The sequence below is a fragment of the Microtus pennsylvanicus genome, chromosome 11 (assembly GCF_037038515.1).
Source record: "Microtus pennsylvanicus isolate mMicPen1 chromosome 11, mMicPen1.hap1, whole genome shotgun sequence".
In the NCBI taxonomy this organism is placed as follows: Eukaryota; Metazoa; Chordata; class Mammalia; order Rodentia; family Cricetidae; genus Microtus; species Microtus pennsylvanicus.
This window is the reverse complement of record NC_134589.1, coordinates 52,243,247-52,255,339: the sequence shown is the minus strand read 5'-3', so window position 1 is coordinate 52,255,339 and position 12,093 is coordinate 52,243,247. Positions and strand designations below refer to the sequence as shown.

Below are 12,093 nucleotides of genomic sequence, written 5' to 3'. Positions count from 1 at the left end.
TTGCTTCTTGCCTTCTGCCATGTGTCCCAAAGGTGAACTCGGGTCACCAGGCTTGGAGGCAACTGCCTTTAACCTCCTAGCCATCTTCCCTGTTCCTCGTTAGAGATTTTCAGACATACAGAAAAGCAACTATAAACCTGACTAGAATTTTCCTATTACTGGTAACTGAAGGAAACCTAAGGAAAGGACATGAGGGTTCAGGGTGTAGCTCAAAGGTAGAATGTGTGCCCATGCCCAGGGTTCAACTCCCAGTACCATAAAGAAGAGAACTTAATTTCTAAATTTTATTTATTTATTATTATTTTATGTGTGTGGGTGTCTTGTCGGAATGTATGTCTGTGTACTACATGTGTACCTGGTGGCTATGGAAGAGAGAAGTCATCAGATCCCCTGGAACTGGAGTTACAGTTATGAACCACCATGTGGGTGCTGGGAATCAAACCCAGGTCTTCTGGAAGAGCAGTCAGTGCTCTTAACTGCTGACCCATCTTTCTAGCCAGGAAATTTATTTTTAAGATTGTGTGTGTGTGTGTGTGTGTGTGTGTGTGTGTGTGTGTGTATGCACATGTGCCTAAGAATGTATCCTTACAGTCCAGAAGAGAGCTGATGCCCTGGAGCCAGAGTTACAGGCAGTTGGGAGTCACCTGACTTAGTACAAGGAACTGAACCCAGGTCCTCTGCAAGATCAGTACAAGCCCGCAATCTCTGAACCATCTCTCCAGCCCTGCCCCCACCACAATATAAAAAGGCTGTCTGGGAGCTGGAGAGGATTCGGTCAGGGAAGAGTTTTCTGTGCAAACCTGTGCTTGGATCTCCAGCACCCATGTGAACAGCTGGGTGTGCACCCTTAGAACTCCATTGTTGGGGAAGCAGAGATGAAAGCATCCCTAGGGCTTGCTAGAGAGCCAGTCTAGCCAACCAGCAAGCCACAGGTTCACTGAGAGATCTTGTCTGAACTATTAATAAGAAGAAGCAGAAGAGAGTGACTGAGCATGACACCCAATGTTGTCCACCTCTGGCCTCCACACCCATGTATGCACACACATACAACACACATATGTAAAGAGATGTCATTGTTTTTTAAAGTAAGGGAATCTAAAGAAATGTCTCAGGGGTTAAGAAAATAAACTGCTCTTGACGAGGACCCAAGTTCCCAGCACGCACATAAAATGGCTTATAACTACCTATGCCTCCGACTCCAGAGAGTAAGGCACTCTCTGGCTTCCTCTGACACCGTACTCGTGTACACAAACACACACACACTCACACACTCACAATTAAAAGCCTTTAAAAAAATAAATAATTTTTTAACGGGTAAAAGCTTTTAAGAGCCAGGTATGACAGTGCATGTCTTTAATCCCAGCAGGTGGATCTCTCGTTCCTTCAAGACCAGCCTGGTCTACACAGCAAGCTCCAGGACAGGCAGGACTACATATAGAGACCCTGTTTCAAAACAAACATTAAAAAGAAAGGAAAAAAGTTTTTTAAAAAAGAAGTTTTCTGTGGTGTCTGGAGGCTGGTGCATCCATTTTGAAGTATTTCCCCTTTGTTTCTCAGATTTTCTCCAAACCACACCTTCCCTGCTGCCTCCCCTGGCTCCCCTGGTAGCAGGCTTCGTGGAGCCAGCCAAATTTAAACTGCTTTTAACTGAGCACATGACCCATCAGAGGCGATATCGCTGCACTCGTCTGTAATGCTAGAGCCTAGAGGGGTTTCATGGGCCTTTCCCCTAGATCTGCGCTCAATCTCTTAACTACCAATATTAATACTAGTAAGGATCTAGGGATGGTGGCTCGGGTCTATAGTCCCAGAACCTGGGCGACTGAAAAAGAAAGATAAAGAGTTCAAAGCCCTGCTGGGAAAACCCCCACCTCAGTGGGGGGGGGGGGGGGCTAGCATGCCCACAGCCCCAAGTCTATTTCCAGTACAGGAGGATACTAGCTGGCAATATAGCTCAGTGGTAGAGCACTTGCCTGACATGTATGAGGCCTTGGACTAGACCCTTAACACTGGAGGAAGAGGGGGTGGGGAAACGGATCAGCAGATAAGGGTGCTTGGCACCAAACGTGAGGACTTGAGTTTGATCCTAGAACCCATGTTGCAGAAGGGAAGAATCAAGGCCCACAAGCTGTCCTCTGGCCTCTACATATTCACCGTGACATGAGCAGGCACACACACACAACACACTAAATACAGAATAAGTAGTGTAATAAAGAGGGGCTGGAGCGATTACTCAAGGAGTTAAGAGCATTGGCTGCTCTTCCAGAGAACTTAGGTTTGGTTTCAGCAGCCACATGGGGGCTCACAGTCTGTATTCGAGTTCCAGAGATCCGATGTCCTGGCCTCCTCAGGCACAAGACACACATGTGATGTGCTCAGACAAACATGCAAGCAAGACCCTCATACATATAATAAAATAATAATCATCATTATTAAATAAATAAATGTAAAAAAAAAAAAACAAGCTGAAGATTCTCTTTCCTTACAGGATACTAACAATATCAGCGAACCCCATTCGAAAGGTGAGGGTTACACCTGGCTTGCTGTCTCATGTCCGTTGGACAGAGATCTAAAGGGAAGACGATTGGCGGCAACCAAGCCCCCCAAGCCCTCCAACCACGCTGGCTCCAGGAGCAAATCCATGAGAGGCAGCCTATTTAAACTCTTTGTTCCTTCCATGTAGGCTTCTTTTCCTGTCACCCTGAACCTGAACCTCCACAATCCACCAAGTCTCTGCCAAGATGAGGAAGAAAACACAGGAGCTTTCAACAGATGGTGGAAGGCGTCAGCCCGGCTTAGGATTCAAAGGGTGGCAAAGCAGGCTGGGTCTCCATGGTGATGGGCTTAATGGAAGAAAAACACTATTTGTTTTGCCACCCAGGGTGAAAATAGGAAAAAGGAAGAGATCAAACCCTCTACAGTGGGGTGGGAACAGCCAGAACACTTGAAATGAGGAAGAGGCTAGAGAAAGCATTGGCTGGTGAACTCCTGGTACGCTGATGGGAAATTTAAGACAGAATAAATAGGAGGCTGGCCAGGAAGGAGACACGTGCACATATAAAAAGAAAAGAATAAACAGAAATGAGTAGGGCAGAGGTTCTGCTGAAGTCTTAAGATACAATGTCACATTAGCCTGCTTCTTGGTCCTGCTCCCCAGCCCCAAGACACTCCTGAGTTGGGCATGGTGGTGCTCACCTTTAATGCCAGGATGTGTAAGGCAAAGACGGGAAGATCTCTGTTGAGCTCCAGGCCTGCCTGGTCTACATAGCTAGTTTGACACTACCCAGAGCTACACAGAGAGACCTTGTCTCTTCGAGAAGCCTCTCCAGTCTTCCCTGGCCTGCATTTCTAAGTATCTTCTGCTACAGCGAGTACTCACCAGACTCCTCCTTGGTGGACTCAGGCTCTGGCTCTGGGGCAGAAGAGAGCAGGGCAGCCTCAGCAGCTCCCGTGGGCACAGCAGATTGAACAGTTCGGCCAGCTCGGCCTGCCCTGGCACCTCCCCGGCCACCCACTTTTCGCTTCTTCTCAGTTTTGCTAGACATCTTGAAGGCAAAACCTGCAGGTACATGGGTGCCACAAGTCCACCCCCAGACCCACCCTAATCCAGCCTCCCAACAGACAGAGTCACTTTTGGATTCAGAGACCGAGTGAGACACCCAAGATGATCATCTTTTCTGGGGACACTGACATCCTGCTATGCACTCAGGGCCTATACCCAACAGAACCTCGAAGCTGTGGGTTACGGTAAAGTGCTTGCCTAAAATGTGCAAAGCCAGGGTTAGACTTCAAGCACTGAATTTAAAAAGGGAGCGGGACCATGGAGTCCTTGCTTTTTTTCCCTGGGATAACCCAAATTTCTCCAAAGAATCAGAATAAAAATCAAAGCCTGGGACAGGTCAGATGGTTCAGTAAGAAAAGGTGCTTGCCAACAAGACTGATGATCTGAGTTCAATCCCTGGTACCCACATGCATGTTTGCATACAAATGTGTGCACATAAACTAAAATAAATCTTTTTTTTTTTAAGATAACAAACACCCCGCTAATGAGGAGTATGGGAAGTGTTCAATCATCAGGAACAAAGCTGAGGTATGTTCACCCAAACCTTCAGCCACACCACCTTACAGGATCCTGAATAAGAGAAGGCCCATGAAGTGGGAATAGGGACCCCACAGTTTCCACCCATTGTCCTTGTCACTGGGTTGAGGCACTGACTCAAACCCAGCCGACCTTCCTGGGTGCCTCCTTTCTTCCCTATTTAAATAGAGAAGTGTTCCTCCTACCCACACTAAAATCTCCACAGCCTGAAACAAAGAACAACATTTGCACAAAACTTTAGTTTTTAACTCCTAAGGGGTGGGGATCCTGTTTTGTGTGTGCTGTGAATTCTTAAGCCCCGGCAGTTAAGTCTACACCAAGTACAGAACAGCAGGGTCACTAGATTCCAAAAGTCCTTGAGAACAGTCTGGGACCAAGACAGAGCGCAAAAGCCACCCAAATAATGAATTTCAGATTGTGCAATGGTGGCTAGGAATTGAGGACACGAGAAAGACCCTGTCGGTGCTCAAATAAAAGGGTGGGGGGGAGCAACCCTGGCAGGACCCAGAATCCCCAGGAACACACTTTAGCATCCTGGGCACTCCCTCTTCCTTCAGCGAGGGCCTGGCAGCCACCTGTGGCTTCCCCTCCTCATTCCCACAGGCTGCCACAGGCATTGATCATGGGTTATGAATTTCAAACTTGAAGCATTTGTACTTTGCTCCAAGGAAAACCGTTCCGTTAGGCCAACAAATCAATAAAACCAACTACAAGAATGCGGCTTCCTTCATCAGCCTCAGGGGAAACGTCTAGCTCTGCAGAGCCTCAAACTGGAGCCTCGGGAGACATCATAGTGGGGCCCACACTACAGGCATGAGGAAGAACTGTCCCAGTCCGGGACTACCTGGGGTTGCTAAAAAATACTTCAGGGCCCGCCCGCTCCCCAAACTGGTCACCAGTTGGCAGTATCTCCCTCACACAACTGCCCCATCTTGACTGCACCCCTAACTGCTCCTCTTCCTCTTGCCCCACCAGATGTCCCTTCCCAGGCCCTCTCTGTCCCAGTTCCTGCTTTCTCCACAGCTGCTGCTCCTGCCCTACAGCTGCCCCTTCTCCCCAGCATTCTTTCCTTCCCTCTGCCCCGACACACACCTCACAACGCCGACCCTTTCCTCCCAAGACCGACGGTTGGGTCACACCAACCAAGAAGCTGCCCCGCGTGGCCCTCCCGAGCCCGCTCCTGCTTGCACGCGTCGCCATGGCAACCCGGGGCAGGGAAAGTAAGTGGTGGGTCTGCGGAACCTGCGGGCACTGCGCAGGCGCACTGCTCTGTGGCCCCACCCCACGAGAGTCTTTCCCGCGTGGACCTGAGACTATAGGGCAAGGGTGCCTAGGGTTTCGACAGCTACTAAATCTGGGGGCCGAAGGTGCGGGGTACGGCTCCGGGCTGGATTTGAAGACTAAGCTGGAAGGGCTGGGACTGAAAACAATGTGACACCGTCTCGCAGGACGTGGAAAAGACGGGGGACCCAAACGCCAGACCCTGGCCCCAGGTGTATGGGCTCCGGCCTGCACGGGTCCAGCAGGTGGCGCTCGGGGTCTCGCCTGTGAGGCTCGTTCGGCTTCTAGAAAGCTCTCCAGGATTTCCAGGCAGCCAGGGCTGCAGCTGGGTCCAGGGGAAAAACCGGGGATGGAGCACCCCTGCCCTCCTGCTGCTCCCTCTTCTTAGCCCGGATTGGGGTCTAGGGTTGCTGGGAGGCACGGGGCGGGGGAAACGGGTGAAGGCTGGAACTGGAATTTTTTTGAATCTGAGGATTGGCTTTTAAAAGCGTGGCTGGTTTGGGGGGCGAACAAGAGGCGGGACTCCCCGGGGAAGGTGACCCAGCCGGGGAGGAGCTTTGCTCTCCATAGGAACAAAGGCTGCGTCCCAGCGCCGTTTGGAGAGCGCTGGAGGGGCAGACCTGAGCGGGTGCTAGGGGGCGCCATGCGTCCTGGTGGCTGGAAGGCGAAAAAAAAAAAAAAAAAAAAAAAACAGCTGTGCCCGGGGTCGCGAGACGCTTTAGGGAGACGTGGGAAATGCCGCGAGGAAGCAGAATCATGGGAATAGGGAGGCGCCCTCCCTGCTTCCATCAATAGTGCCTAATTAAGACAAAGCCAGCAGCGGGCCCGCTGATTGCATTTCCATGAGGAGCTAAATTGATGACATTTTCTTTGCTGGATGGGAAGAGAAACTAGCACCCCAGTTTCCCCCATTTTCACACCTGACAGGTCTCATTTTGCCAGTCTAGTCCTGCCGGAAGTGGCAGTCCCTCGTGCTCCTGAAGGCCAATGTATTTATCCACATCCTGACCCGACCCACCATCATTCCATAATTGACAATTCCTCCGTTACACACACCACCGCCTTCGCCATTCGCTCAAGCTGGCCTCAAACTCCCAAACATTTAGTCCTGCATCTGCCTTCTGGGTGCTAGAATTACAGGGGTGTGCCACCACATCTGGCTACCACAATTATCCTGAAGATGGGTTTCTGTCTGGGCTCTGATTCGTGTGGTCTTCCGGCCCAGCCCAGACTCCTGTTGCTGAAGTAGGGGCTGAAGGAACACGGGGCTGAGCTAGAACACATAGGTAATCTTCCAACCAGATGGCAGAGAGAGGTGATGTGGCTGGCCAGAATCCCAAGGGAAAAGTCCCAAAGGACTGGGAATTTGTGGGGAGGCTTAGGGTGGGGAGGCTTAGGGTGGGGAGCCTCAAGGGCAGGTTCACAAATCCCTCAGGGAAAGGAACTTTGCATAGACCCCTTTTCTCTTCTGACTCCCCTCTCAACTGTGGCTGTGCCTAGGGATCCCAGCCCCCCACATTATGCTAAAGAGGTAATCAAACATCTTGCTTTGCTAATTACTGCTCAATCCGATTAAACGCTGCCGAAGCTCATCAACAGAGGTGGAGGTAGAGGGAAGGATGAAGGGGCAGCCACAGCTGTGATGGGGACTTGTCCCTAGGGGCTCTGGGGGACAGCTGAGACAGAGTGGCAAGCCCAAGCACATCCAGGATAGGGACTGACCATTTGTACCTTAGAGTCCCTTATCCTGAGTGCATCCTTCCAACTATTGGCTTCTCTCCCAGAACCTGCATCAACCTCGGAACCCAGGCATCCGGCCATTCCCACAGCAACCCCCACACACCCCTGCCCCAGATTTAATAAGGCCTGCTCTCTCACTGTCAATATTTGATTTCTCAGAGCCATCTCCACGGAGAAGAGGGGCCTCTTCCTGTCTTCCCCCCTACCTTGGTCCGTTTTGGCCCACTCCTTGTCCCTTTGTACTCCCAACCTTCCCTGAACTTACTGACTTAATGAAATGATATTAAAGTCTTAAGCAACTCCAAGAAGAATGGTTACTATGGTGAATGGAGTGGGCAGGACGCCTGGGTCCCTGAGGGGAGTAAGGGCTGAGGGGGAGAGGGAGCCAGAGGCTAAGATCTACAAGTCACAGTCCCCAGTGGGTAATAGCAAATTTGGGGTGAAGTGGGGTGCTATACCTCTAGATCTTAGTAGGAAGCAGGGCATGAGGTTTGGGTGCTGAGAAGGTGGGAAGACAGATGTTCAAGGGGTCGGAGTCTCCACTGGATGACCAGAGCATCCATCAGGAAAGAGGCCAGTCTGGGAGACAGGGTCTCTGTGCCAGCAACCTCCCTGCTGACCATCCCTGGGCTAGTCCCGTGAGAACTAGAGCGGGTTCCTCTATAACCCCAGCTCATCCCTCTCCCCTTTTCTCCACCAGCAGCCCCCCACAGGTGATTTGTAGCTGATGCCCCCACAGTGGCAGGGGCCAGGCAAGAGTCTTTCCAAGACCTGAAGAACTGAGGGCTTCCAAAGAGAAGAGAACACAGGCTAATGGGTGGAAACCTTAAGCCCCACCCCAGCTCCCCACACCCATCCCCTTCTCACTCCCCTGGGGACCCTGGCCCAGCCCCAGTCCCCTTGGGGTGGTGGGAATGCAGGGACATTTGGCCAAGGCTGATTGATGAGGGAGGAGGCAGCCCTTGGGCACTCAGGCTGCTGTTTGCTGAGCACACAGATTCTTCCCGGCTCACCAGCTGCTGCCCCCGAGGCTGCTCCTGGGGGCCCCCACCCCACCAGTCAGTGCCATTGGGGGAGCTGAGTTCCTGACGGTGACAGGGAAGAGGGAGAACCAGAAAATGAACTGCTTCGGTTCCCTCATGAGAACCACAGGTACCTGGAACCTGGTGGCCTCGAACTCCCTCCACACCTCACCTGCCCTGCCATGCATGACCCTTGGCACCCACAGAGTCCTCTTGCTAGCCCCTAACCTACCCGCTCTAGACCCAGGCAAGCCAAGCACCCTACCTCTAAACCACCCTGCAGCCCCTTTTCCAGCCTGCCCACTGACATTGAACCTCTCTCTGGGAAGGGGGAGCCCCATGTCTGTAAGTGCCCACTTTCCCTTTAGGAAATCCCCGCTCCTTCTTCATTCTAACTTAAATCTCACTTGTAACATCAAACATTCTCCACCAGGCATTTGTATTGCAGACTGGTGGGCTGGCTCACCAGGGTAAAGGCACCTGCTGCAAAGCCTGGAGCCCCACATGACAGGAGGAAAGAACCAGCTCCCGCAGCTTGGTCTCTGCCCTCCACACACACACCATGGTATGCATGCTCCCCACCACACACACACATCATGGCATGCATGCTTCCCCCACCCACACACACATTCTTAAAGAGAAATTTCTATTGCAACTCCTCACCCCATCTCTGTATTCTCCAAAGCAAGCCATGCCCCAAATGGGTGGAAGTTGTATCCCTTAAGCTGCAAAGGATGGCAAAGCCTGTATCTTGGCAGCTCAGCCCCCAGGATGCCCTTGATCTTATGCTATTGGGAAAGGCAGCTTTAACATCAAGGTCCCTAGCCTACTTGCTTCTTTTAATTCTGCTCTGCATGCCCACTCTAGGCATGGCTTTTTTCGTTTCGTTTTTATTTTGTTTTGTTACTTATTTGAGATAGGGTTTCGCTTCATAGGGCACACTGGCCTCCAGCTCACAAGCCTCCTCCACCTTCCAAGTGCTGGGATTATAAACTCTTGCCACCACACTCAGCTTCCTGCTCAGGATTTTGTGTCATGGGCTCCCAAAAACTCCAAGCATCACCCTGTCCTCCCAGGATTTGAACACACACAGGAAACAAAGGGGAGGAGAGGGAGGAACAAGCTAATCAGCTGCTCTGCTTTCCTTTCTGTTTGTTTGAGACAGGGTTTCTCTGTGTAGCCCTGGCTGTCCTGGACCTCACTCTGTAGACCAGGCTGGCCTTAAACTCAGAGATCCACCTGCCTCTGCCTCCTGAGTGCTCAGAGTAAAGGTGTGTGTGCCACCACTCATGACTAGACTAGCTTTTTGAAGTGACTTTCTGCCCCTTGGGCTGAGGCTAGGGAGAGACAGGAACTACCTGGAACAAAAATAAGGAAGATGTCCTTACTACTATCAAACACATCAAATTTTTCTCTTCCTTTGGGCCTGTTCTTCTCTCTGCCTGGTGGGCCTTTCCCATTGCAGTTCCTGGCTGTCTCACAGGGACCCTCCAAATCTGAAAGGTTTACCCTGTTACTCTGGGTTTTGATGGTTTGATCTTGTTTTGTTTGCCACTCTATAGCCACGCCCACCCCGTAACCTCGCCCACCCTGTAGCCTCGTCTACCCTATAGCCTCGCCCACCCTATAGCCACGCCCACTCTATAGCCTCGCTCGCCCTATGGCCACGCCCACCCTGTAGTCTCGCCCACCCTATAGCCTTGCCCACCCTATAGCCTCGCCCACTCTGTAGTCCAGGCTGGCTTCTAACTCTTCCCATCTCAGACTCGACGTTTGTTTTCATGATAAAATTGCAATTTGCTGTTCCCCATCAAAATGTGGACTTCAGTCTGGGTGTGGTGGCACACGTCTTTAATCCCAGGCAGAGAAGCAGGTGGATCTCTGAGCTCGAGGGCAGTGTAGTTTACAAAGCGAGTTCCAGGGCAGCCAGGGTTCTGTTACACAGAGAAGCCCTGTTTACACAGAAAAAGAAAGAAAGAAAGAAAGAAAGAAAGAAAGAAAGAAAGAAAGAAAGAAAGAAAGAAAGAAAGAAAGAAAGAAAGAAAGAAAGAAAGAAAGACTTCAAAAGCTAAACACAGGCCAGGCATGGAGCTGCACCCCTTTAATCCCGGCATTCAGAAAGCACAGCCAGGTGGACCTCTGAGTTCCAGGCCATCCTGATTGATATATTAAAACTCTGCTGGTGTATATGTGTTGTGGGGTGGGGGGTGTTGTTTGTTTTGAAGGTTTTTCAAGACAGGGTTTCTCTGTGTGGTCCTAGCTGTCCTGAAACTCACTCCACAGGCCAGACTAGCCTTTAACTCAGAGACCCACCTGCCTCTCCCTCTCAAGTGCTGGGATTAGTGGTGTGTGCCACCATCACCCAGCTAAGACCCTGTCTGAAAATCAGACAACAGACAGCTCTAGGCATCTTGGGCAGAGTGAGATGCTATCTCAAATAAAGGTGGAAGGGAGGCTAGAGAGATGTCTCAGTGGCTGAGAGCACTTACTGCTTTTGCAGAGGATCCAGGTTTGGTTCCCAGAACCCCCATGAGGCTCAACAACTGGCCGTGACTCCAGTTATAGGGCATTAGATGCCCTCGTGACCTCCCCAGGGATGGGACACAGACAGGATGCACATATACACATGCAGGCAAAAATGCTCACAAAATTTTAAACAAAAAAGTCTTCAGGGCTGGGGGTGTGGCTCAGTGGTATAGTAATTGCCACGTATATCCAAGGCCCTAGGTTTGACACTAGCACTATGTAGGGGGACATAAACGCATTAAATAACAACAAAAAAAATGTGACTTCATGAAGCAGGGTCTCTGCCTTAGCACTCGACGCTGAAGTGGCACCTGGAACACAGTAGCCAGGATGTGGAGTGACTGAATGAACAAATGGACGAATGAGTATCTTCCTGCCCATCTATTCTTGTCATGGTTGTTACCCTGGGAGTGTGTTTGTGGACTTGTATCCAGAAAGTCAACAGATGGCATGTGTGGTTCTATGTGGAAGTCACCAGCATTTTCAAATAGCTTAAAAAACAACACGCAAGTCACTGCGCATGTGAGAGGCTGTAGGTGTTGTGAATGTCAGGTGGTTGGCAGGGGGTCTGTGGATGCCAGTGCTCAGAGGGGGTGTGTCCCAGGGCGCTGTGCAGTCTGTGCTGTTTCTCTCCCCAGCTGTGCATCTGTCCCCAGGTGTCTTCCTGTCTCTCAGCGTGTTATGATGTCTTGGCTGCTTTGGTGAGATGTTTGTCACAGAGACTATTTATCTCCACTTCTCTTCCCTCTTGTATCCACCTGCACCTCTGGATGTGTCAAGGGGACTCTCAGAACCCTTGTCCCCTCACACTCACAGCCCTGCCCCAGTCTTGGACCCCTCCCTTTCTCAGTGGGCCCTGTTGCTGGGCTCTGTGTTGCCATAGTGACGGTTGCCAAGTCCCTGAGGCTGATAGCCAGCGATGGGGCTGTCGGCTCCATCCACGCGGGAGGCTGAGGGGGGCTTCCCATTGTGTAGAGAAGGGGATGTTTCCAAGACAACCAACCCCCACTAAGGGCCAGGGACCAGCCCTTCCAAGCCCCTCGAGCCTCCCCACTTTGGGCAGCTTCAGTGTGGACTCAGAAGGCAAGAGGAAATTTCACCCAGCCCAGTACCTGGTCTCCCAATTTTCAACTCCCCTCCCTTCGTACCTATCCTTCAGAGGACCCAGGCATCTTGCTGAGATGGGTAGGGGTCTCTGTGAACAGAGGGGAAGGGGGACCCCTTGACCTCTAGGCAGATGGGAGACAGTGGGAGGGAACCTTAAGTCAGGGGAGGGCAGCCAGGGCAGAGGTTGTGACCCCCGCTGATTCGCCCCAGTGATGCTCCTGACGGCAGCTTTTGTGGTTGGAGAATGGGGTTGAGTCTAGGGGGATGGGCACCTGGGCTTTTCGGGGAGAAGAGCTTGGGGCTGGGTGTATAAGCAGC

General features: G+C 51.4%; 1 protein-coding gene across 1 annotated transcript in view; it reads right to left on the bottom strand.

Annotated features, from left to right (window-relative positions):
* Dnah2 (dynein axonemal heavy chain 2) overlaps positions 1–5,268 on the bottom strand; it is a 129,700-nt gene extending 124,432 nt beyond the window's left edge. The window contains exons 1-2 of the mRNA XM_075992044.1: positions 5,192–5,268; positions 3,380–3,559 (exon numbers count right to left, since the gene is read on the bottom strand). Of these exons, the coding sequence (XP_075848159.1) occupies positions 3,380–3,545 (166 nt within the window). The 5' untranslated portion in view covers positions 3,546–3,559; positions 5,192–5,268. The remainder of the gene's footprint in view (positions 1–3,379; positions 3,560–5,191) is intronic.
* Positions 5,269–12,093: the final 6,825 nt, after the last annotated feature.